The sequence below is a fragment of the Rhinopithecus roxellana genome, chromosome 1 (assembly GCF_007565055.1).
Source record: "Rhinopithecus roxellana isolate Shanxi Qingling chromosome 1, ASM756505v1, whole genome shotgun sequence".
NCBI lineage: Eukaryota > Metazoa > Chordata > Mammalia > Primates > Cercopithecidae > Rhinopithecus > Rhinopithecus roxellana.
In genome coordinates, this window is record NC_044549.1 from 111,180,490 (window position 1) to 111,204,835 (window position 24,346).

Consider the following 24,346-nt stretch of genomic DNA (forward strand, 5'->3'; position numbering starts at 1 on the left):
GCAACCCATTCAGGACTCCCTATGACACTCTATGACACTTTGTTCTTTCTGTTTAGCCCTGAAAGTTAAATGCAGTTTTTTTTTTTTTTTTTTTTTTTTTTTTTTTGTCTCCCTGTATTGGAATATGAACTCCATGATGGCAGAAGCTTATTTTTGGTCTCTTGTCCAGTCGTGAATGCTGAGTCTCTAGAACAGTGGCATGTAGTAGGCACACGGTAACATTGAAGGAACTAGTGAACTTATGGCACCTGGTTAATTCTCTTCTCAAAACCTCATGTGGTATCATCTTTCCCATATATACCCAGTATTCTTTCAGCTGTGCCCTCTGTGGTCTGTGATCTGCTCCATCTTGGCTTCCAGCCATCTGCTCTTAATTCTAAATGGTAATTTGCAATTAACCATTTCCTGTCTTTTGAATAATGAAAACACGAATCCCTCTACATTTCTGACTAGCAGTGTTTCTCATGTCTTTGAGACCTACTTAACTGTTTCTTTCCCCTGTGGTTTTACCTGAACTTGTCTTGATTTCTTCCTCCTCTGATTTATTGTTGCCCTTCATTGTTTAACCTCCTCATTGGGCTGTTACCTAGAATCAGAAATACCAATTTTTTTATTATTTGGCGTACCTAGGATGGTATTTTTTTTAGTGTGATTCCTGTTGAGCGTCGTCTGCATCTCTTCATGATGATGCCTGGTACTCGGAATTTATTACCCAGGAGCTCCCCATGTATACTGAATCAGAAACTCTTGGGGTGTGACCCAGCAGTCTTTGTTTTTACAAGGCTTTGGGTAGTTGTTCTAGTCTATACTAATGTTTGAAAAGCACTGAGCAAGGACATTGGCATGATAGGCCAGTTTCCAGACTGGGAATATCTGAGATTAAAGGTCCAGTTGGGGCCAGCACTGTGGCTCATGTCTGTAATCCCAGCACTTTGGGAGCCCAAGGTAGGCAGATCACTTGAGACCAGGAGTTCTAGACCAGCCTGACCAACATAGTAAAACCCTGTGTCTACCAGAAATACAAATTTATTAGTGGGGTTTAGTGGTGAGCACCTGTAGTCCCAGCTACTCAGGAGGCTGAGGTGGGAGTATCACACTTAAACAGTGGGAGCTAATTGAATCAGAGGTCGTTATGTCTTAGGAGAGTTTTTGTGAATGTGGCAGATAGAGCTTCTTACTGAATCAAAATGGTGCTATAAAGCCAATTATTTGGAAACAACATTATGGAGCTGTATTATCTTCCTGTTATTTTCAGAATTTTTATGCTTTGATATATAGAAAATACCTTTTAGTCAATTCCATCTTTTTTAAAAACTCACAGGTCATCTTGGAATCATAGTTGAAATAAATAGTATTTCTCATTAAAGCATTAACATGTCAGTTCATCATAAGTTTGGTAATTCAGAATGGAACCAAAGAACTTCATTGTTTGGAATACAGGTTGGATATCCCTTATCCAAAATGCTTGGGACCAGAAGTGTTTCAGATTTCCAATTTTTACAGATTTTGGAATATAATCATCTTGCATAATGACACAGAAATCTTCTGAGAATTGAGTCATTAGGCGATTTTATCATTATAGAAACATCATAGAGTGTACCTATATAAACCTAGATGGTATAGCTTACCACACCTAGACAATATAGTATATACTCTTTCTACACTACAAACTTGTAAGGAGTGTTACTGTACTGAATATTTAGGTAGTTGTCACACAGTGGTATTTGTGTATCTAAATATATCGAAACATGAAAAAGGCAGCCCATTGTGCTATGACTGCTACTATATCACTAGATGATAGGAATTTTTCAGTTCTATTGTAATATTATGGGACCAGTGTTGTATATGTGGCTCATCATTGATGGGAACATCATGTGGCACATTACTGTATTTATATACACATAATGAGATATCTTGGGGATGGGACCCAAGTCTCAACATGAAATTCGTGTATGTTTCATATATACCTTTTACATATAAGACAATATTATATAATATTTTAAATAATTTTATGCAAGAAATAAAGTTTTCACTGTCCTCCTCACATTAGGTCAGGTGTGGAATTTTATACTTGTGGTCTTTCAGCACTCAAAAAGTTTTAGTTTGAATTTTGGATTTCTGGACTAAGAATGCTCAACCTGTAATATGAATTAGTAAAGTCTTATCAGGTTCAGTATTTCATTTATTCAGCATTAAGCATATGACAAAGTATCAGTGTAAAAAATAAAACTATAAAAGTACTGGAGGAAAATATGAGTAATTATTTTATAATTGCAGCATGTAGAAGGCATTTCTGAAGCATGAGAAACAAAACCCAGAAGATGTAAGAATTAATGGCTGATTTTAAAAAGTCATAAAAATAAAAATTCTGTCTGGAAAAAAAATCATACAGTCAAAACAAAGTTGAAAGATAAGTGGTAAATGAGGAGAAAATGTTCAACCCACAAGGTTTACTTGGAATTTATTGTAGAGATACAGTCTTATATGTAAGAAAATTACTTGTGAACATCATTATCAATTGCAGCATTTTAATATTTAATTTTTATTTTTTTAGCACAGCAGTGGAATGGAAACAGCCTAAATTTTTACCAGCATATGCTGGTCAGATTATGGTTCATTCATACAACAGAATATTATATGTCTGTACTCTATTTGGAAATATCTCAAAGAAATACAAAATTTTTAAAAGATGCAGAGTGGAATAGAGAGTATGCACATTTATGAGAAGTATTCACTTGTGCATGCATTAAAATATCTCTTAAACCATACATCAGAACCAGTATTATTGATATTTTCTGAGGGAAAGTCAGTTAAATGTCTGGTAAAGATTATCACTTTCTACTTCACCTAGTCCAAAAATTAAATTACAAATAAGTAAAGATCAGCCACATATATAAATACATGTTTTAGATCTCCAGCTTGGCACAGTGGATGCTAGAATGTTTTTTGTATTTTCTGGGATATACTCCAAAAAAAGATATCTCCTTACATAAAGATGAGAATTTATGGCAGTTTTCAACACAGAGTGAATAATAAACTTTTTTGGACTCTTGTGGTAATTCTATAGAAGATGATATTTGTAGTTGTCTTCATCAAATCATCATTTAATTTTATGTACTGAAAATATATAATATACAGATTCAATTTTCTAATAATCTCTTATATGGCAACTTCAACTCGTGGAACAATGTGGAGAACTAGCAACTTGTTGGGGGAGGATTCTGAGCTGCCAAAACTGATGCCATAAAACTTTCAAGACAGTATGAGGATGAGCTGCTCCTCAAGTTAAATGTACTTATTTTATGCAAGGTAGATAACAATGGATGATATCTCCTTATAAAAATCATAATGTGTTCATGGCCATGTGGAGTAAAGTAAGCAAATATTTCACTATAATTAAAGATGGTAAATGAAAGTTAATGTCTTCTTTCCATTTTTGTTCCTGTTTCAATCACACCGCACTTCTTCAGGTCTGCATTTAATTTTGTGTACCTGATTCATTTATTTTCATTGCTTTCGTTTCGGCAGACTTGTACATAAAGCATGTTCTTTTTCCGTTATGAAGAATAAAATGTTATCTTGATTCAGGCACCTCACCCTTACAACTTTCTCTTAGAGCATGGCTTGCCTAAGCGTAAGTGTAACTCAAGCTTTCTGTTCCAGGGCAACTCTCCTTATTCATATGCGAATTGGCAGGAATATATTACCTCAGCCTGTGCTTGTTTGTCCTGGTTCCTAACTTTACTATTGATCCCCTTTTCATATAAGCATTGGAAATATTTTTAGTGTCTGTGTAAAATATGAAATAAACAGTAACAGATCATATGTGTTTCAACAAGCTACGTAACCTTGGTACCAGATTTCTGGCAGGCAGTTCATATTATCTAGTAAAGCATTTGGCCAGCAGATGGGTTACCCTATCCCACTCAAAGAAGATTTCTCTTTCATTTGTGGAGGTTGCTGAAACCTTTAAACCCTTGGAATTCAACAGATTAAAGTACTGTATTTGTGAAGGAGCAGATCCATTTTCCTTTGATATTAAAATTATATCTAGTGTATACATTTTTATAACATTTGAAGGGATCAAATGTGCTTTCCAAGTCATAAATTTTGGAAAATGGTCCTATACTCTTTGTTTTAATTTTTATAAAGATAGGAAACATACTGCTTTTCCAAGATAATCTTTTCATTTTGGATGTTGTTTATTATACTTTGTATTGATATGTAATCCGCACTCCTCAATTAATTCCTTTCTTTCTTTCCACCCCAGCCAGTTTTTTCCACTAAAATCATATAGAGAAAATCTAGTATTGTTTTCTCTTAAAATGTAATGAGTTGGTGGGGAGGTAGTGAATCTATTTTTTTTTTCATGTAGAAAAATTCTCAGTCCCTCAACTATTCAATAATGATATGATTGCTAGACCCCTGAACCTACTGGTTAAACTCCTTATTTGTCAAAATTCACCTTAATTTAGCATCCCAAGTTCTTACAGTTTCCACAGATGGGCTATACAGATTGCAGTGTAATCATCACTTCTGTTAAGATAGCTTTTGTTATTTTTGTTTTGTTTGGTCAGCCATCTCACATATTGGCCCATTTTTGAGTTTGTATTCAAGTAAGGCCCATAGCACACTTTTTTCTCCAACTTTTTAAAATCAAGTTTTACTCTGATTGAACCTCCTCCCCGCCGTGTGTGATCATTCTTTGCTGTTTGAATTTTACTTTTCCCTTCTGAACTCTGGAAAGAATTTGCTGAAACTCAGTGTATAGTCCTTGGCTGCAATCCAGTCATTTCGTCTGTGTTTCTGGGAAGGGATTGGTATACATGTGGAGGAGCAGCTCCCCCTTTTTTTAATTGCTTATCATGTTTAGGTTGAGTTCTTAACTTTTAGGTCATGGACAATTGTTGAGAGGCAGAAGTAGAGAGGTACAGGGGTGATGAGGGCCTGTGGGATTTACTGAAGGGAGTTATTGCAAGCAGTTCTACGTAAAGTGGTTTTTTGTACAGGTTGGAAAAATTATATGGTTCATATGTATATATTAATGACTTTCTAAGGTATATGGATACTGTCGAGATTGTGAGAATGTAAATTTATTTAAATGTCACTATTTATTTCAAGATTTTCTCTTAATTTTCTTGATCAGTTGTTGCTATAATATGGCTATAGAGCAGACCACAATATTTTATATTAAAAGTTACACCTCATATTAGGAAACTGGAGCCTTATATTTTTATTTTTTTGAGATGGAGTCTTGCTCTGTCGCCCAGGCTGGAGTGCAGTGGCACGTTCTCCGCTCATTGTAAGCTCCGCCTCCCGAGTTCATGCTATTCTCCTGCCTCAGCTTCCCAAGTAGCTGGGACTACAGGTGCCAGCCACCACACCCAGCTAATTTTTTTGTATTTTTAGTAGAGACCAGGTTTCACCGTAGCCAGGATGGTCTCAATCTCCTGACCTCGTGATCCACTTGCCTTGGCCTCCCAAAGTGCTGGGATTGCAGGCGTGAGCCACTGGACCCGGCCAGGCTTTTATTTTAAGATTCAGATCTTCGTCTAATATTTATTCAAGTTTTATTGACCATAGATATACTAATTTTGATATTTTTTGCAGTATAATCTGTATGTTTTAAAAAAATGTCTTGAAGCTTTGATAGCATTTTGAAAGTAACTACTACTAGAAATTCTTGATCGTAATATTCCTGTGAGTTCTGTCTTGAAATTTGGTGTCCATTCACTGTTAGGTTACCTAACAGACAAAAGCTCACATGTGGGTATATCACTGGAAACCATGAGTATCCTAAAGGACGGTCAGGAAACCTAAATACAAAGTTCTTAATGTTTGCATGTATAACATTTTTATTTCAAAAAATGATAAAGATATTTCATGGCTTGGTTTGAAGTATTTATAAAGGATGGGGATGGTCTCGGTGCACTTGGTCTTTCACATACCTGTTATCTCTGGAAGTCTTGATCTATTCTTCTTCATTTGGTATCTAGTTAGTGTTGGACCTTATGGTTCTAGAAGAGTTTATTTTTAACTTCATGATTCCTATCCAGGACCATTTGTCTTACAGCCTTTCTGTAAATAACTGGCAATACTTGCCCTCTCCATCCCACTGCACATACTGCTATGGTGACCAACTCATTCCAGTTTGCCTAGGTTTTTCCAGTTTTAAAACTGAAAGCCCTGTATTTCTGGAATCTCCTCAGCCCTGGGCATACTGGGATGGTGAGTCATTCTGCATACTACCCTCTACTTTTCAGCACTTCTCTTAAGTTGTGGTTTGTCTGTTCATTGTCCAGAGTGGGCTGTGGAAGCCCAGGCATCCATCTGAAAGCTATGTGTGTGAAGATGCCCTGTATGTAGCATTAGAGGTTGAAAGTGACTTTTTTCTTTAAGCATTCCATTGACCCTCTTTTTCTACAAAAATGGTAGGAAATCATTGGATGTCTCTTAACACATCCTTTTTAGGTTTCTTTTTTTTTCTTGTTGAAATTGTGACATAAATTACCCTTGAGGAATTTTTGTCTTGAATTTGTTTCAACAATTCTGCAAAATAAAATTAATTATCTTCAACAATTCCACAAAATAAAATTAGACTGCATGGCTTCAGTTTGTCATAGTTTTTGGTGACTCAATATTTAACAAAGCAACAAAATTGTGCAATAAAATCTAGGAAAACCAAGTTTTTTAGTAATTGTGAATCCCAAATTATCTTAGATTGGTTACCACTTAACTGCAGGATCCTGGACAAGTCTTGGTTTCTCTTTAGATTATGGTTTCCTCCTTCATGAAAGAAGCGGGCTTTGCTAGACTGACCCTGAGGTCATAATTCACATTAAAGGAAATGACTTTCAGTCAGTGGAAGAGCAGGGTATAATTGCTTTATGTACCAAATACTTATTTTCTGGAGTCCATTTTGAGTCATTTTTGTGTCTCTCTAGCTTGTCCTCTGAGTACAGAACACAGTGTAACACATTGTCCCCATAGTACCTCTTACAGATAAGACTTCCTGACTGTAGCTAGGATAATATGTCAGACATCCCCAAGACTTATCCTGCAGGTTCAGTGATTCACCAGGAGGACCTACAGGATTCAGCATATAGTTGTACTCATGTCTATGACTTATTACTGTGAAAGGATACAAAGCAAAATCAGCAATGAGAAAAAGCACATGGGTGAGGTCCAGGGAAAACAGGAATAAGCTTCTAACGGTTATTTTCCAGTTAAGTCACACAAGATGTGCTTAATTCTCCAAGCAGCTAACTAGTTGTGACAACATGTGTGAAATGTTGAAATGTTTACCTACTATGAAAGCTCATTAGAGATTCAGTGCCCGTAGCTTTCCTGGGGAATGGTCACATAGGCAGCCTCTGTACCAAAATTTCAAGCACCCAGAAGGAAGGCAGATGTTCAGCATAAACCACATTGTTTGTATAATTTAGCCATAGTGAGCCATCTTATCTAGGAATGATGGGAACCCTTCCCATTGGAAAACCATCTGGAAACCATATGGAATCCAACTTTTCAGATGCCTGCCAAGGACCAACCTTACAAGCAGATCTTTCTAAGGATAGAAGTCTTAAGTTGCTATCTCTTTTCTGAACATAGTAAAACTCAAAGATTGCTTCAGCCCTTAACCTGTTGTCACCAAGGGAAGCCACATGACATTGAGGAGTAACTCTGAAGTTCTACTTCTGGCCCTACTAGTAATTTGTTAGGTGACTTTGGCTAAGTTGAGAGGAGCTGTACCTTCTTCACCTGTGAATTTGAGATGATTATGCCAACTACATAGGGATTTTGTTAAATTATTTTATGCACACGTACGTGCAAGACATATGATATTACTTGCCCCTGAGTCCACTCATTCTGAAATGTTTTTTAAGAACCTACTGTGTGCTTAATATTGTGATAAGCTCTGGGGGTCAAACTGTGAGCAAAAGAATGTTCTCTGCCTTTCTGTAACTTATAGTCTCGTTGGAGAGAGAGACTTTAATCTCACCTAATTTGAGAGTATTCATAATTTGAGATTATGCAAATTAATATGTAATTACAATTTGTGTTGATTGTCCTGAAAGAGAGTTAGAAGGTGCAGTGAAAACATTTTATGGGTACTGACCTATTCCAGTAGGTCAGAGAGGGTCTCTCTAAGGAAATAGTATATGTGTAAGAATCTCAAGTTTACCTAGGCAGTGGCCACATCAAGATGTCAGGGAGGAGTATTAGATAATGGTCTTGAAAAGGCTCTTCTCTTTGAATGGGAGGGTGCAGATTATTAGAAAATAAAACACAGGCCAATGTGGTTGAAGAAGAGAGAACAAAGGGGTGAGAGAAAGTGGATGAGACTGGAGAGAAGTAACCTAGGGCCACATTGTAGTAATGGAGTTTCTCCACTATCCTAAGAGGGTATTTACCAATGAAGTGACATGATCAGATATCTAACTATTTTGAAATGATCACCCTGGCTGCTTTGTAAACAAAGGTTTAGAATGTACAAAGTTGGCTTAAGAGGCGATTGGAGAAGCCTGAGCTAGTGCTGATTATAACTTGAGTTAGAGTTACTATAGCTTGCTGGGAGATGGAGAGGAATGTAAAGATTTGAGAAGGCGTATCTAGAGTTACTAGCTAAACTGTTTAAATAAACAGTTTCACGACTGTTTTTCCATAATTTTTAAACAATCTGGATAGCATCTCTGGTAGAGAAAGGGATGGGAGTTATAACTTGCTGAGTTTTGCACATCAGCTACAATCTATCTTACCCATGCTTTCTTTGAATATGTATAAGATACTGTCTAACACATATGTAGGAGTTTGTATCTACTGCTTCATATATAGTAACTCATTTTACTTTCACGGAAATCCTGTCAGGTAGATGCTATTATGACAGACATATTACAGTTGACACACAGCGTTTAAGTAACTGACCAAATCAAAACAAGAAATTGTAGAGCTGGGATTTAAGCTAACTAGTTTGCATTCAGATCCATATGGCCAACTATATGGATAAGTAGCAAACTTATGACCCTTAGGCCAATTCTGATCCATGGCTGTTTTTGCACAGGCAGCCAGACAACTACAAATGTTTTTTAAATTTTTAAAGGGTTGTAAAATATAAGGAAAAAATAAAATTTTGTTAAAGAGTGTATGTGGCCCACAAGGCCTGAAATGTTTACTATTTGACCTGTTGCAGAAGAAGTTTCTCAACATCTCTGTTATGCTAACTTTTACTACGAAAACATTTTTCTTTATTAGAAAGTTGAGAAACTTTCTACTTTACAGATAAAAGATGTGTCCAGTCGTAAAATCGGTTAGTAGTAGAACGAGAACAGTGTACTCCCTGTTACTTCTGTGGCGCAATAATTTGTTTTTTATTGTTGCCAGTTTAAAATTAAGAACTGTGTTTAAAGTTACTTGAGAAGATACGGATAAAAGGCAGCTGGGCTAGTGCTGAGTTACTTAACTGTGATGCCTTCATTAAGAAAATGGATTTCAGCGCCACTGAGACTCCATCTCAAAAAAAAAAAAAAAAATAAAGTGGATTTCAGATGGACTTTATAAACTGCTTTAGCATTTGGTGACATGATATATTAGCAAAAACAGTTTCTGTTTTGAAACCATGGTTTGTTTTTAAATAGAAAAATTGTGTCACTACTGAATATTGGTAAATTCTGTTTTGATATCAACAGCTATTTGGAGAAAAAAAAGACTCCAACTGCATTTTTTTTTTCTTCCAGACCTTTGAGGACATAGCATGTTTTGGCCTTTCTAAGCAAATTGACCTCTTGATTTTTGGAGAAATTATGAAATTCATCTAAATTTTCAGACAGAGCAAAATAGCCATTTAACAAATACTTATTAAATCTTACTGTAGTATTAGGCATTTTGGAGGATTATGTAAAGATGATTACGTAGTCTGCCACTGGTTTTCATTTGGTAAGTGTTTGTTCAAATCTACCACACTGTATAGATGCATCACCTGTTTCTTATTCATGGAAACTGTATTGATCTGTTGTCTAATAGAGTCTAAAGGTGGCAATAGAGGTTACATTTGGCTACTGATGAGCTTCCATTTGCTTGTTTTTTTAACATCATGGTGCCAGGTATCTTGCTGAAACCAAGAAAATGAGATAACTGTTGCTGTTATAGATTGGTGATAGCAGTGGTTGGTGGGTGCCTGTTATTGAAGCACCATTCCTCAGTCATCTCAATTCATCATTCATTTGGCTTGTGGAGGGTGGATTGGAAAAGGTATTATTATAGTTATTTAAATTATAATATTGTTTGGTTAAAGAACTCTGTATATTGTATCTTTCATTATCCTTAGATGATTCAGTCTGCTAAAAGATTCACATTGCAGAATTTTCTAACATTTTTTTTGATTGGAAGTTTAGAGATTTTGCATAAAATTGTACTCCGTCTTTATAGGAATTCTGTATTTTTAGTTATTTGATAACTTTCCATACTATTTTCCATAGAGGTTGAACTAATTTACATTCCTACAAACAATGTGTAAGTGTTCTCTTTTCTTTGCATCCGTGCCGACCTCTGTTGTTTTTTGACCTGTTAACAATAGCCATTCTGACTGTTGTGAAATGGTATCTCCTTGTGGTTTTGATTTTCACTTCTCTGCTAATTAGTGATGTTGAACATTTGTTCATGTATTTCTTGGCCACTTGTATTTCTTCTTTTGAGAAATATCTCTTCAGCCATCCTGGTACTGGGTATCTACTCGAAGGGAAAGAAGTCATTATATAAAAAAGACACCTATACTCATAAGCTTATTGCAGCACTGTTCACAACAACAAAGTCATGGAGCCAACCTAAAAGTCCGTCAGTGGTTGACTGGGTAAAGAAAATGTGAAATGTGATATATATAGACCATGGGATATGACACAGCTACAAGAAAGAATAAAATCATGTCCTTTGTAGCAGGATGAATGGAGCTGGAGGCCATTATCCTATGTGAGCTAACTTAGAAAACCAAATACCACATGTTCTCACTTATAAGTGGGAGCTAAACAATGGGTACACATGGACATAAAGATGGAAGAAATAGACACGGGGGACTCCAAAAAGGGGAGGTTGGGAGAGGGTTGAAAAGGGTTGAAAAGTTACCTGTTGGGTACAGTGTTCACTATGTGGGTAATGGTTATACTAGAAGCCAGATCCCCACCAATATGCAATGTACCCATGTAACAAACATGCACCTGTATCCTCTGAATCTAAAATGAAATTTAAAGAAATAATAAAAACAAGAACTATTCAGCTGAGCTCATATTGTAGAACCATACGAAAATAAAGTTTTATATTTTTTAACACTGAATTTTGTGTTTGTGTGCAGCAGTGAGTAACTGAACAAGGGACTTGGAAAATATGTGTTGACTCAATAAGTAAATGAATGAATAGATGGAAAAATAATAATTATAGGGATTTTTAAACATACAAAAAATGCAGTTTCAGTATTTATCACATATGACCAGTCTTGTTTTAATCTGTCTACCCCAATTAACTTTAAAACAGATTGTAGACATGATATCATTTGATTGGATATTACTTCAGTATATGTCTCTAAATTATAAGGACTCTTTTTTTTAAAAAAGTAAATGAAATTAGCATGCTAAAAAATTAACTAATTTCTCAATATCACCAAATATCTAATTAGTATTCAAATTTCTCTGATTTTCTCACAAATGATTTTTTATAGTTTTTACAAATCAAGTCCGAACTCAGGTCCATGACTAACATTTGTTTGAAATGTCTCTTATGTTAATATTCTATATATTTCCCTTCCCTTTTGTGCCTTTTGCCATTGATTATATAAGTCATTTGTCCTATAGAATTTTTCATGTTCTGAATTTTATTGCTGACATCTCTTTCCTGTCACCATATCTTTGTCTCTTTATTTCTGGTAAATTTGTAGTGTAAATGGTAGTGAAATCTGAAAAGTATGTATCCACTTTAGGTTACATTTTCTAACAGTAATACTTCATAAATGGTGAGATAGTTGAATTTTTGAATTGGCTGATAAAAGCATGTGGGTGATACATGTCAACACTATTGTTTTTTTTTTTTTTTTTTTTTTTTTCTCCAACTAAGATTTATTTGTTATTGCAGTCATGATACTGAATAGCAAGTTAGAGGAAACAGCTGTTCATGTGTAATGTTACTAACCTGACCTTTCTTTAACAAAATTACGTATTTGTGATTTGGTTTAGGTTATTTATAAAGAGCAACAGTACTGAAACAGTAGGAGTTCTTATTTGGCATAAGATTGCTAGACATGGTGAGACTACACATGAGTAAGCTTTGCCTTCTGAGTCATTGGATTTGGTAACATTTTTGTCTACTCAAGGGTCTGGCCAACTTTACTTTTCCTACTAAGGATGATGAAATCCTTGCTGTTAACTTTATGCTGGAATTGTAAGTGTGAAAATACATCCAGTAAAACCCGAAACTTATAGTTAATTCTTATGATTTATATAGAAGAATTTAAGTAAGAAATGTAACTTTAAATAGAGTAACTTTATTACAGATAGACTTTAAAAGCCTTTTTGTTCTTATAAAATAAAATGTGGTCTTCCCTATTTTGAAATTTATTCTGAATAATGTTAAATTTTCATAATCAGTTAAGCTCTGTTTGAAACTTTATAAATGAAAATTTTTTTAAGTAGTTAATTTTAAAAAATATTCTTAAAATATATTTACTAGGGCCTGATCACCCAGGCTGGAGTGCAGCCATGTGATCTTGGCTCACTGCCGTCTCTGCCTCCTGAGTTCGAGCGATTCTCCTGTCTCAGCCTCTTGAGTAGCTGGGATTACAAGCGTGTGCCACCATACCCGACTAATTTTTGTGTTTTTGGTAGAGACGAGGTTTCACCATGTTGGCCAGGCTGGTCTCAAACTGCTGTCCTCAAGTGATCTGCTCACCTTGGCCTCCCAAAGTGCTGCGATTACAGTCATGAGCTACTGCGGCTGGCCAGGAAATACCTTTTCTTAGAAAAAAATCTAAGACTGTTGATGTTTATCTTCATGGAAATATTGTTTTTTTTTTTTTTTTTCAGTTGACGAATGTTTGAATTTAGTATTTCTTTGTATATTGTACTGATTTATATTTTATTGTAGTTATTTTCAAAATTTGATGGATAAAATACATTGGTTCATCTGCTATAATTTTTATAATACATTTTTGCCATGTTTGGTGATTATTGCTTAGGGGATAGTCAAAACCTGTATTGTTTTCTTATAAATAGAGTGCAAGTGAGAAACAAATGATGTTACTCAGAGAATATTGAAAAGATGTTAGTTTTGCTTTCTTAGTGTGTGGGTCCTTCTAAATCTTTAGTTAAAAACAACAACAACAACAACAACAACAACAACAACAACAACAAAACTGTTCCAGCCCTTTTGGCATTTGTTGATGCACTTGTTTGTTTTGTACATTTTCCAACATGCCTTTTCCTATTAATAATAATCATTATCTGTAGTAGCTTATTGTAGGTGTTTTGAGACAATTCCTTAACTCTGTCTATTTCTACTAAAAAGTGTTATGTGGGACTGAAAATAATAATTCATTATAAAATGGTCGTTAACAGTTGTGTATTTACTAGGGCAGTGGCTATTTTGATTTCATTTATTCTTTAAAGATAAATCAAAACACAATAAATAATGTCACTTATAAGAATTTTCATAAAAAAGCAATCCCGGATAGTAGAAAAAATTAAGATTTTGTTTTTAAATATTTGCTCCCAGTTGTCACAATTTATTTTAGAAAATTGGGATCAGATTTAATGATTGTATTGTTTTTTGTATATGTCATTATTTTGATGAATATAATTTGCTGATATCCACTGATGTCATAAATCAGGAATGATTTATAGATGATGGTGAAGTTTGTTAATTAGATCATGTCAGAGAATCTTAATCATTGTGGATTATTAAAAATTCATTTTATGGAAGTTTTTCTCAATGTTGAAATACTCTATTGATGGCATGCTTTTTCTTAATCATCGGTGTACTTTTTTGCATTGAAATAACTGCCATTTGAAGGTTCATCATTTGTCAGTAATACAACCAATTTGAATCATCTGTTGTTTCAGCAGCTCTTTGTTTAGTCTTGTATAGATCAACAAACCAGAATATTCCCATGGGTTTAGTGAGGTCTCTCATTATTGTACTGAGTTGTAAAATGTGAGCATTTGATCTCTTGGTAAATCTTCTTGTGTTTCCTTTTGTCTTTGCAGATAAATTATTAGTCATAACTGTAGCAACAAAAGAAAGTGATGGATTCCATCGATTTATGCAGTCAGCCAAATATTTCAATTATACTGTGAAGGTATGGTATATCCTTTAACCTTTGAAGATCCTATAATGTATGCCTAAAGTACAGTTTTCATAATAACAGCACTACAATCTGTAATCCTCACAAGGAAGATAGCGTTTGGTTACATAATTGCTGTTAGTTCGTATAGTTTTTGGCCTTATTAATATTTCCTAACACAAATAAATGGTAAATGCTTGAGGTGAGGGGATAGCCAAAGTATTCGGATTTGGTCATTACACATTGTATGCCTGTACCAAAATACCACATGTACCCCATAAGTGTGCAACTATTATGCACCTGTAATAATTAAAATAAAATAATACTGTGCCGCTTAAATAATAATTTCTTAATTTTTGCCAATGCTTTGCATAAATATGTTCTATAAAACAGCAAAAACATGTTAATATGTATTTGCATATATAATTTCTTTCTGGCAGGTCATATACAAATACAATGTAAGTAAGATTTGGCAGGGATTTTTTTTCACTGAATAATTTTTTCTGTAATGGGCTTTGCTGTCATAGGATGATTCTTTGTTTACAGAGAATTAGAAACATAAATCTGAAGAGGGTGCCTTTTCTGTCTGTTGAGAATTGCTTTTTTTTTTTTTTTTTGGTTCATTTGTTTTCATTTAGAGGAATTTGGGAGCATTGTTACTGTATTTTTAACAAAAGTGTTTTAGAAAATTTATCTCCAGGTGAACATCTCATTGACAAGTGATCAGAGGAAACTTGGGGAAACTGATAGAACTATTAAACTTAGCTATGAGAGGCCTGACATTTTATTTACTTACTTGTTTTTTTTAATAGAAAGAAGGATCTGTCAGCCAAGTCTTTTCTACCAATAAGAGGAGAACAAGGAGATACCTAGGTAGGAACACAAAAAGCAAAACAACTTTTTTTTTAAAAAAGAAGAAAGATTACTTTTTGGAGAAAAACTGATCCATTTGAGGATGTAATGCATTAAAAAGGTAGTTTTTATTAAATAACCACTGGAATACTAAATATAGATGTAAATACAGACCAGCTTTATGTTAATATAGAATAGCTAATAAACAGCTAAACTTTGCTGAAAAGGAGATGTAGTGGTAATAAGTAGATGTTTAATATAGGATAAATGAAAAACATGTTAGAAATATGTTACTATGGTAGAAGAAAAATGTATGCACCAATAGGAGACACTGGGGAAATAAAATTAAAATTAGGATAAAATAGTGCTGAAATCTAGTTGGGGAATCATTAGGGTTCAGACTGGAGAGAGAATGGAATGTTTCTTATGTGCAAGGCGCCTTGTTGGGAAATTTATATATGATATGCTATTAAGTCACTATATGAACCATGTAAGGTGGATACTACTTTAGTTCTGGATGAGGAAAACTTGTCGCAATGCAAATAACTATAGAGTATAATATCAGATCTTGGACCCCATCCCCACTTAACTTACTGGAATTTATGATCCTTTTGCTGTCTCCTCATGTAATGCAGTGGTTCCCAAAGTGTGGACCTCAGACCACCAACATCTGCATCACCTGGCTGCTGGTTAGAAAGAAAAAATAGTCAGGCTCCACCTCAGACCGACTGAATTACAAATTCTGGGACTGATACCCTGAAGTCTGTGTTTGAACAAGGCTTCCATGAGATTCAGATGCACACTGAAATTTGACAACCACTAGTGTAGTGGAAAGAACATAGAGGGTGGTGCTTAACATGGTGTATTGCACAGAGCAGACTCTCAGATGTCATTGGGTCCAATATTGCTTCAGAATTAGGGATTCCAGATGGGTTGTGAAACAAATCTCAGGGCCAGCGGAGGCCAGTTTTTAGAGCAAGTACTATTAATGCTTCTAGATTAGCCTAGTTTGAATCCAGATCCAAAACAGCTTGAGTTTTCTTAGGTTGTGTTTTTCCCTCAACCTTCCGCATAGAAGTGATAAGTTTTAACAAGACATTTGAGGCTGGGAGCCCCACAGGCTTTCCCGGAAAGACTTATCTCTGACTCAGTATTAAGTAAAGTTAGAACTAATGGTATTTTTATTAAATTTTATTTTATCCCTTTCTTGTGTGTTTATTTTTAATTTCATTCTCCATTAATTTCCCAGATCTTTTAGTAGATTATTATAATGGCAACTTCAGACTTTGTTTTGATGAAACGAAGAGAAAAGGTGTGTGTTGTGTGGGGGAAGGGACATGTATTGTTCTTTTTGCTCCCTTAGAGTCAGTGTGTCATAATGCATTTCCAATTCAGGGAGCAGCTGCTGAGGCTCAAGCAAATAGTAAAGAGAAAGGGTACAGGATAATTAAAATGAAATTTAAAGTAATTGTACTTAGGCAGTTTTTTGCATTGAAAAATCCTTGTGAAGCTTTAGACAATTACATAAGTTTAAGATGTATAAGGTAAAGAAGGTGATTTTTTTTCTTGATGCCCTCTGTAATTCCCTGAAAAACCCATTTGGGTTCAGTAGGAAAATCACTTAAAGGCCTCTCATCAAGGAGTCACTGAGCTCCAATATTGATCATAAAGATTTCTTGCCAGATTGAAAAAAAGCTATATGGGAAATTTATTCGTTTTTCTTTTTGGTCTAAACAAATAGGAATAAAATGATACAATGTGAGAAATACTTTCTGGGTCTACGTCCTTGGGTTAGACTCACAAGTTTTGAGATGGTAAAATTGAGAAGGGCATTTTGTGGATGGTAACATTAAAGAATTATGATCTCACTTAGGCATCTAGATTTTTTTTTTCTAGCATCATGATTTCATGAAACATTAGAAGAGTGGTTATTGTACAGTACTGTTCAAGTTGATGATGTCTTTAAGTTTTCATAGTACTTTCATAAATTGAGTTTTGCTCAGGAATGAAATGTTGATTTTGTTCATAGGTCCTTGGTCAAGGAGAAGAATGGAGAGGTGGTGATGGAATTAATAGTATTGGAGGGGGCCAGAAAGTGAGATTAATGAAAGAAGTCATGGAACACTATGCTGATCAAGATGATCTGGTTGTCATGTTTACTGAATGGTAAGAGAAACACCTGTGAATTTTAAAATCTATATTAAATTACTTTTTAAAGAGCTGAGATTTGTATTTGTAGATGATGTATTAAAATATGGTTGGGCGGGTAGCTCACGTTTGTAATCCCAGCACTTTGGGAGGCCTAGGCAGGTGGATCACAAGGTCAGGAGTTCAAGACCAGCCTGGCCAAGATCGTGAAACCCCATCTCTAGTAAAAATACAAAAAATTAGCCAGGCATGGTAGCGGGCGCCTGTAATCCCAGCTACTTGGGAGGCTGAGGCAGAGAATTTCTTGAACCCAGGATGCGAGGTTGCAGTGAGCCAAGGTTGTGCCACTGCACTCCATCCTAGCAACAGAGTGAGACTCCATTTAAAAAAAAATTATTGACAAGGAATCATTGTTTTAAAAAGTAGATGTTACTCAGTTATAAAACTACTGCATTAATTAGTTCTTATGCTACTATAAATTCCTGAGACTGTATAATTTATAAAGAAAAGAAGTTTAATTGGCTCACAATTTCACAGGCTGTATAGGAAACATGATGCTGGCCAACTGCTTGGCTTCTGGGGAGGCCTCAGGAAACTTAGGATCATGGCAGAAGGCAAAGGAGGAATGAAGGTCTCACATGGTTAGAGCAGGAGGAAGTGAGGGGAGGTGCTACATACTTTTAAACAATCAGATCTCATGAGAACGCTATAATGAGAACATCACTAGGGGGATGGTGCTAAACCATTAGAAACTGCCCTCATGATCTAGTCACCTCCCACCTGGCCCCACCTCCAGCACTGAGGGTTACATTTCAACATGAGATTTGGTTGGGGACGTAGATTCAAATTACATCAACCATGGTCTGACATGACATAATGCCATCAAAGATGATGAATTACCATGAATAGTAATGAGACAACATGGCAAGAGCTAACTAACATTTTTGTGAAATTCATACTTTAGTCTTGAGTTAAGAATAAATATCATGTTGAACTTTACTCTTGAGAAGGGTGACTTAATGGATTCTGGTTAAACAGAAGAAAAAAGACCACGCAAAGTTATAAATACAAGTGAGACGTAAGAAAGTCTGTGTTACTAAGAAAGAAGACCCTTTTTAATGTAAATGTATTTTGTGTAGTATTTCCTTCTCCTAATTAAAATATCCACTGTCTCTTTTTGCCATCTTCTTATAATTTTATAATAACATCAAATTGTCATGAGTTATTAGTTACTACTTCCTGTCTTTTATTCTCTGTATTTTATTTGTTTTTGCTATTGATTGCTCATTTTAACTCCTCGTGAATTTTCCCCTCGAACTTAGGAAAGTCGTTTTACATGTTTCTTCTCAACTTGAAAATGTAAAGACACAAATTATTTGCAGATGAAAAGAGTAATATTTTTATGCATTAATATACGTAAGAAAGTTGTAAATTATGAAATGAAAATAGATATTAATATAATGAAGTGTGCCATACACACTTAAAAATTTTCAAAAGGTACATAACACTTGCATCTGTAAAATTTTCCTGTTATATTTTATGCAAAAAATTAAGTTCTACTTGTGGTTACTTATTTTGTAAGATGAAGTATGGTAAGGCAAGTATTAGCCATAGTGTACTGGCAATTTTTCTATAGCATTTGTCGTTTTTTTACACTTAGAAAAAGAATACCAAGTTCATTAAAATAGCTCTGTAGAATAAATACTGAGTATGTTTTGGTTTGAAATTACCATGAATTTCAAATAACCATATTAGTCAGCTTAAACTTGTCACATGTACATTTTCACTTTGGCTCTGAGGCAGATTCTTCTTGTAAGAGTTACTACTTATGAGTCAGTAATGATTTTAGATCCCCAAGCTTCCTTTTGGGTTTTAGGAAGAACTCCTTTTCTCTACCATTACTCTCACATCACCATCTGCCACCTCTTGCCCCCTATCTAACATTTATCCTTGTGGACAACTGATATAGTGAGGGACCTGTTTTTTTCTCATGAGAAGTAGGACACTGTGAGGTACTTAAAGCCTGCTTGAGTTTGAGTTTGTTGATTTAGATGATACTTTAAGACTTAGCTTGAGAGAAAAGATAATAAAATTTTAATGGAAGACACAGTGTCTTCCAGGCACTGTTAGTGTTTGGGATATATCATGGAAACAAACAGATAAAATTTCTTACAACTCCTGTGAGAACAGCCAGCTAACTGAAAACACGGGTGCCCACTCAGCCAAATCATTGTCTAAGAAGAGTCATTAACATTTTCTCCATCATTACCTACCATGACTATCCTGTGGAAAAAACCTAGAGGTCGTGAGAAAGTAGCCAGGAGAGTAAAGAGGGATGAGCACTTGAAGCCACGTAAGAACTTTTTTTTAACCCCACTTATTTTTTAAAAACAACACGCATTTTAAAAAGTATATACAGAGTGATGAATCTAGTTGAAAATTGTGGGTAATCTAGGGCCCAGGAGAATGAATTAAGTGAATTAAGCTGTTTGTAAATGGTTTGAAATATGATGCCCATTCTGTAACACAATTCCTAAATGCTTCATTAAGGTTAGCTCTGGCAAAAGACTGGAATTCAGGATATATGCATTTCAATGAAGCAAACACATTCTTATTTTTTACGTGGTATTTTTAAGGACAATTCAACTGTAATAATTAGTTTTATGGAAGCATAGGTCACTATTATATGAAAATATACAGAGATTTATAAACTTAATGGTTTAGATGAGCCTTTTAAGAAACACAGCTTTGTTATGGTATAATTTATATAACATGCCATAAACATTTGTAAGTGTAAAATTCAGTGAATTTAATTAAATTTACAGTTGTGCAGTCATCGCCATTATTCAATTTTAGAACGTTTCCAATACCCCATAATTATCCCATATGCCATTTAGACATGCTAAAAAGCCCGAATTAATTTAGAAACAATTTTGTCACATTCCTTCCATGGAATATGTATACTAAAATTACTTTTGGATGAACATTTAAAATTAGAAACTGGCTCTTTATAAGTATAATCTGTAGGGTAAGATTTATTATACTTGATTTAGATAAAAATAAATATTTGGCAAGGTTTTAGGTTATTCTCAGAACAAAAGGAAAACTGAAGATATCCATATAATAAATTCAGTCTTTTTTGCAAGTTATTTCATGCTTCAGTGTGTGTGTGTTTCCTTGCAATTAATATGGCTTATAAAGTTTGATAATCTCTCCTTGATTAGAACACCAAAAAATATGAATTTGGTGATTTTTTTTTTGAAATAGGCTAATGAAAATTTTGGGGACAAATATTACAATTTGGTAGCTATCGACTCCTTTATGGAGAAAAATGATGTCATAAATATTTTATAGTATGCCTTAATCAAAGTGAATGAGCATGTTGAGTTTTATAACTGAGTACTTTACATTTGTTTTAGAATTAAGTTACAAAGTTTGTATTTCTTCTATTATAGTCATATTGAAGAGAAATGATCAGACCTAATTATTATATGTTGGCTAGTGCTTTCTTATTATTTTTGTAAGGATAATATATAAACCAAAATATAACAAATTATTTGTGTTCTTGGGAGTAAATTTGATACATACTGAATATCCTCACACAACTTTTGCTGTGTTGCTTACAGTGAAATATAAACTAGCAGAGGCTCAGGCCCTAAAATAAGCCTATGGTGAAGTAAGTTTTCCAGATTTGGGGGCATCAAATAAAGTCACCTAATAAAAATTTTGACTGTTCTTTTTTCTTTTTGACTAAAAATTTCTTCTAGACTTAAGGAAATTTAGAAGCAAACCAGTTAGAAATAATGTTGGCATAATTAATACTTGAGTTTGAATTTGGGACAGGACAGACATTTACACTTTCATTGGTGGCACTTTATGTAACTCAACTGATTAGAATGTAGCTGTGCACCATGTTGAAGACTCCCAGTATATGAAATATTTGAAAGACATTTGGTGGTGGTTACCGGCCTTACAAAAAAGGAGTATTTCTTTTATGGAAATATCTACTCAAAGATATTGATATATAGAAACCTCCCAATTCTTTGAAGTATTTGTTTAAAGATGATTATGAGTTTGAGGTAAGATAAAAGAATTGGCTGTTGCGAATTAAAGTTACCAGTAGGAAAGACTAAACAGAAAAAAAAAAATTGGAATGGTAGTCAATGGTATAGTATACAAGTTGATATATATAATTAAAATGAATATAAAGCGTAGTCATTATTTGAGCAGTTTCCTAGGTGGCTCTGATCTGCAAAGTTGATCCAAGATAAATAAACACTGGTTAAAATGGAGGGATAATTTCAATCACACAAATCCCTGCCGTTCACCAGTGTACCTTATCACTTTGATTGTATATGCATAGTTTCTATTCAGTTATGCTGAATTGTAATTGTGTGTTTCACACAGTGAAGCTGGGGCCTGTTCCTCAATTACATACATTCAGGGTGCAATAGCAAGAAATCAGTTGGGTAATGGCAAATTGCATTACAAGAAGAAACAGTACTCTTAAGAAGGGGAAATAATGGTGAATGCTTTGAAACTGGTTTTTTTGAGATTTTTTTGTTGTTCATTTGAAGAAATAAGATGACTTCTAAAGGTAAGAAGGCATCTGAACTTTTTAAATACCAAAGGATGGAAATTATTTAAAAGTTGAATTTTGATTAGAAAATATGAATATGAGGATATTGTTTCTGATTTCATATGTCAGCCAACTTTTGTTTTCCTTTTGGCTTCTCATTGATCATTATTTTGCTGAAAAAGTGGCATCAGTGAACAGGTTTTCCACTTTGCATTCAGGATACATATGTTGAGCACAAAATGTAATCCAGGCATTAAAGTTAATACTATAGAAAAAGAGATATAAATAGATGCCACCCTCAAGGAATTCTCATGTATATTATACTAATTCTGCAGACAAAACAGAACAAACATTGTGGAAAAAGAATGCATAGCTTTTAAAAAACCTGAATGTTGGCATAATCTCTTTAGAATCATTTATTTTTGGGAAAGTTGTGAAAGATTGTGTTTTATTGAGTCACTTAGATATTATTTTGAAAATAGCATTTTTATGATTTTGTGGTTATGTTGAAGAATAATTTATATGTGTTATTCTAAAGGTGACCAGATCTTATTTGTATTTAGGATACATTTTATACCTCTCATAATTCAGATTGCATTCCTAACATACTTGACTTTTGCATTGTCTTACATAATTTATAGAAAAGACAAAGTTTTTTGAAAGAAAAACTTGTAAAATACAATATCTATAATTTTAACTAACAGCGGCAGATTTATTTGACTCTTTCTTGGTGGTGATGTCATTTTAAGTGTGCAGATGCAAGGAACTTAGTCATTAGTGATGGACAGCATTTCATTATATTAGTGTAAAGGAAAGCCAAACCACATCATGGATCCCAGTTTCTATACTGCTTCTTTCTTCTTCCTCTTTTTTTTTTTTTTGAAGGAAAGATTGAAATTATTAGCTGTACTTAAATATATTGCACTGCCTTCTGGTTCATCTAGAATAGTGTGAAATGTGTTTAGGAATTAAGTAGAAAATGAGTGGCGTTTCTTTTCTTAAATTGTTCAAATGATCTTAATGTTTACTGAGTATGGACGAGCATATTCGGAAGTAGATTGAAATGAGGGAAAAGAAGGTAACATACAAAAAAATGTTAGGTGTTCACGTATGTGTAGATTGCTCCTGGGTATTCTTATATCTGATTATTTTGTCTGACTATTATATGTATGTAGGTGTGTATTCCCAAAATGGATTGTCTGCTTGAATTTTATTCTTCTTAGGAAAATGTACTAGGCATCACTCATGTTCAAAATATGATGCTGGCTGCTGTGGCTGGATCTGTAAAATATGCTCCTAGCTGCGATGGCTGGAGGACTGACTGGGGCAGAAATTCTCATCTCTGGATATATTTCTTTCTCAGCAACTTGGTATTTGTTGTATCTGGCATGTGGTGGCTACATCATAATAGATGATAGGAATTTCAATTTTTTTCTTAAATATTTATTTCTTCATTATTTATTCATTGATTTAATGAACACTTATTGTGCTTTAAATATGTATGATATTTGAGAGTTCTAATATTGCAGAAATAAACTTAACTGTCATTTCTTAACTAGAGGGAATTTTTCATTTAATTTATTCTGTCATTTCACAAGTAAAAAGACTGACCACGAAACAAGTAGATATTGCTTATGGTCCTACAGGTAGATAGCAGCTTGAGCAGCTTGCAGTCTTTGCCACCATTTTCTCTTTGGCTGCTCTTTATCTTAGGTGGTGTTATAGCTCTTGGACCACTCTCAGAAGTCATTTTGGAGGAAGTAACCCTCCAGCTAGACAGTGTCCTCATTGACTTCCACCTCTGCCCAATTTCAGCCAGGATTTCATATTCAGCAAATGAAATTATATACTATTCCGAGGAACATCCCCCATGTAATATTTAGCTTTTTTATTGATGCATAATATTTATACGTATGTATGTGGTACATATGATATTTTGTTACATGCATAGAATGGTAATGATCAAGTCAGAGTATTTAGGATATCCATCACCTCAAATATTTATCATTTGTATGTGTTAGAAACCTTTCAATACCTATCTTTCAGCTGTTTTGAAATATAGAATATGTATTTGTCCATTTTTATATTGCTGTAAAGAACTGCCTGAAACTGGGTAATACATAAAGAAAAGAGGTTTAATCGACTCACAGTTCAGCATGACTGGGGAAGCCTCAGGAACCTTATCATCATAGTGGAAGGCGACGGGCAAACAAGGCACCGTCTTCACAAGGTGTCAGGAAGGAGAAGTGCTGAGCAAAGCTGGAAGAGCCCCTTATAAAACCGTAAGATCTCATGAAAACTCACTATCATGAGAACAGCATGAGGGAAACTGCCACCATGATTCAGTTACCTCCTCCTGGTCTCGCTTGACATGTGAGGATTTTGGAGATTATGTGGATTACAATTCAAGATGAGATTTGGGTGGGGACACAAAGTCTAACCATATCACA

At 34.5% G+C, this 24,346-nt stretch overlaps 1 protein-coding gene across 2 annotated transcripts in view; it reads left to right on the forward strand.

The window, feature by feature from the left end:
• Positions 1-24,346, forward strand: part of PLOD2 (procollagen-lysine,2-oxoglutarate 5-dioxygenase 2) — a 92,344-nt gene that overhangs the window by 24,313 nt on the left and 43,685 nt on the right. For both annotated transcript variants that reach the window (XM_010363398.2, XM_010363399.2), the window contains exons 2-3: positions 14,241-14,332; positions 17,199-17,335. In XM_010363398.2, coding sequence (XP_010361700.1) covers positions 14,241-14,332; positions 17,199-17,335 — 229 coding nt within the window. The remainder of the gene's footprint in view (positions 1-14,240; positions 14,333-17,198; positions 17,336-24,346) is intronic.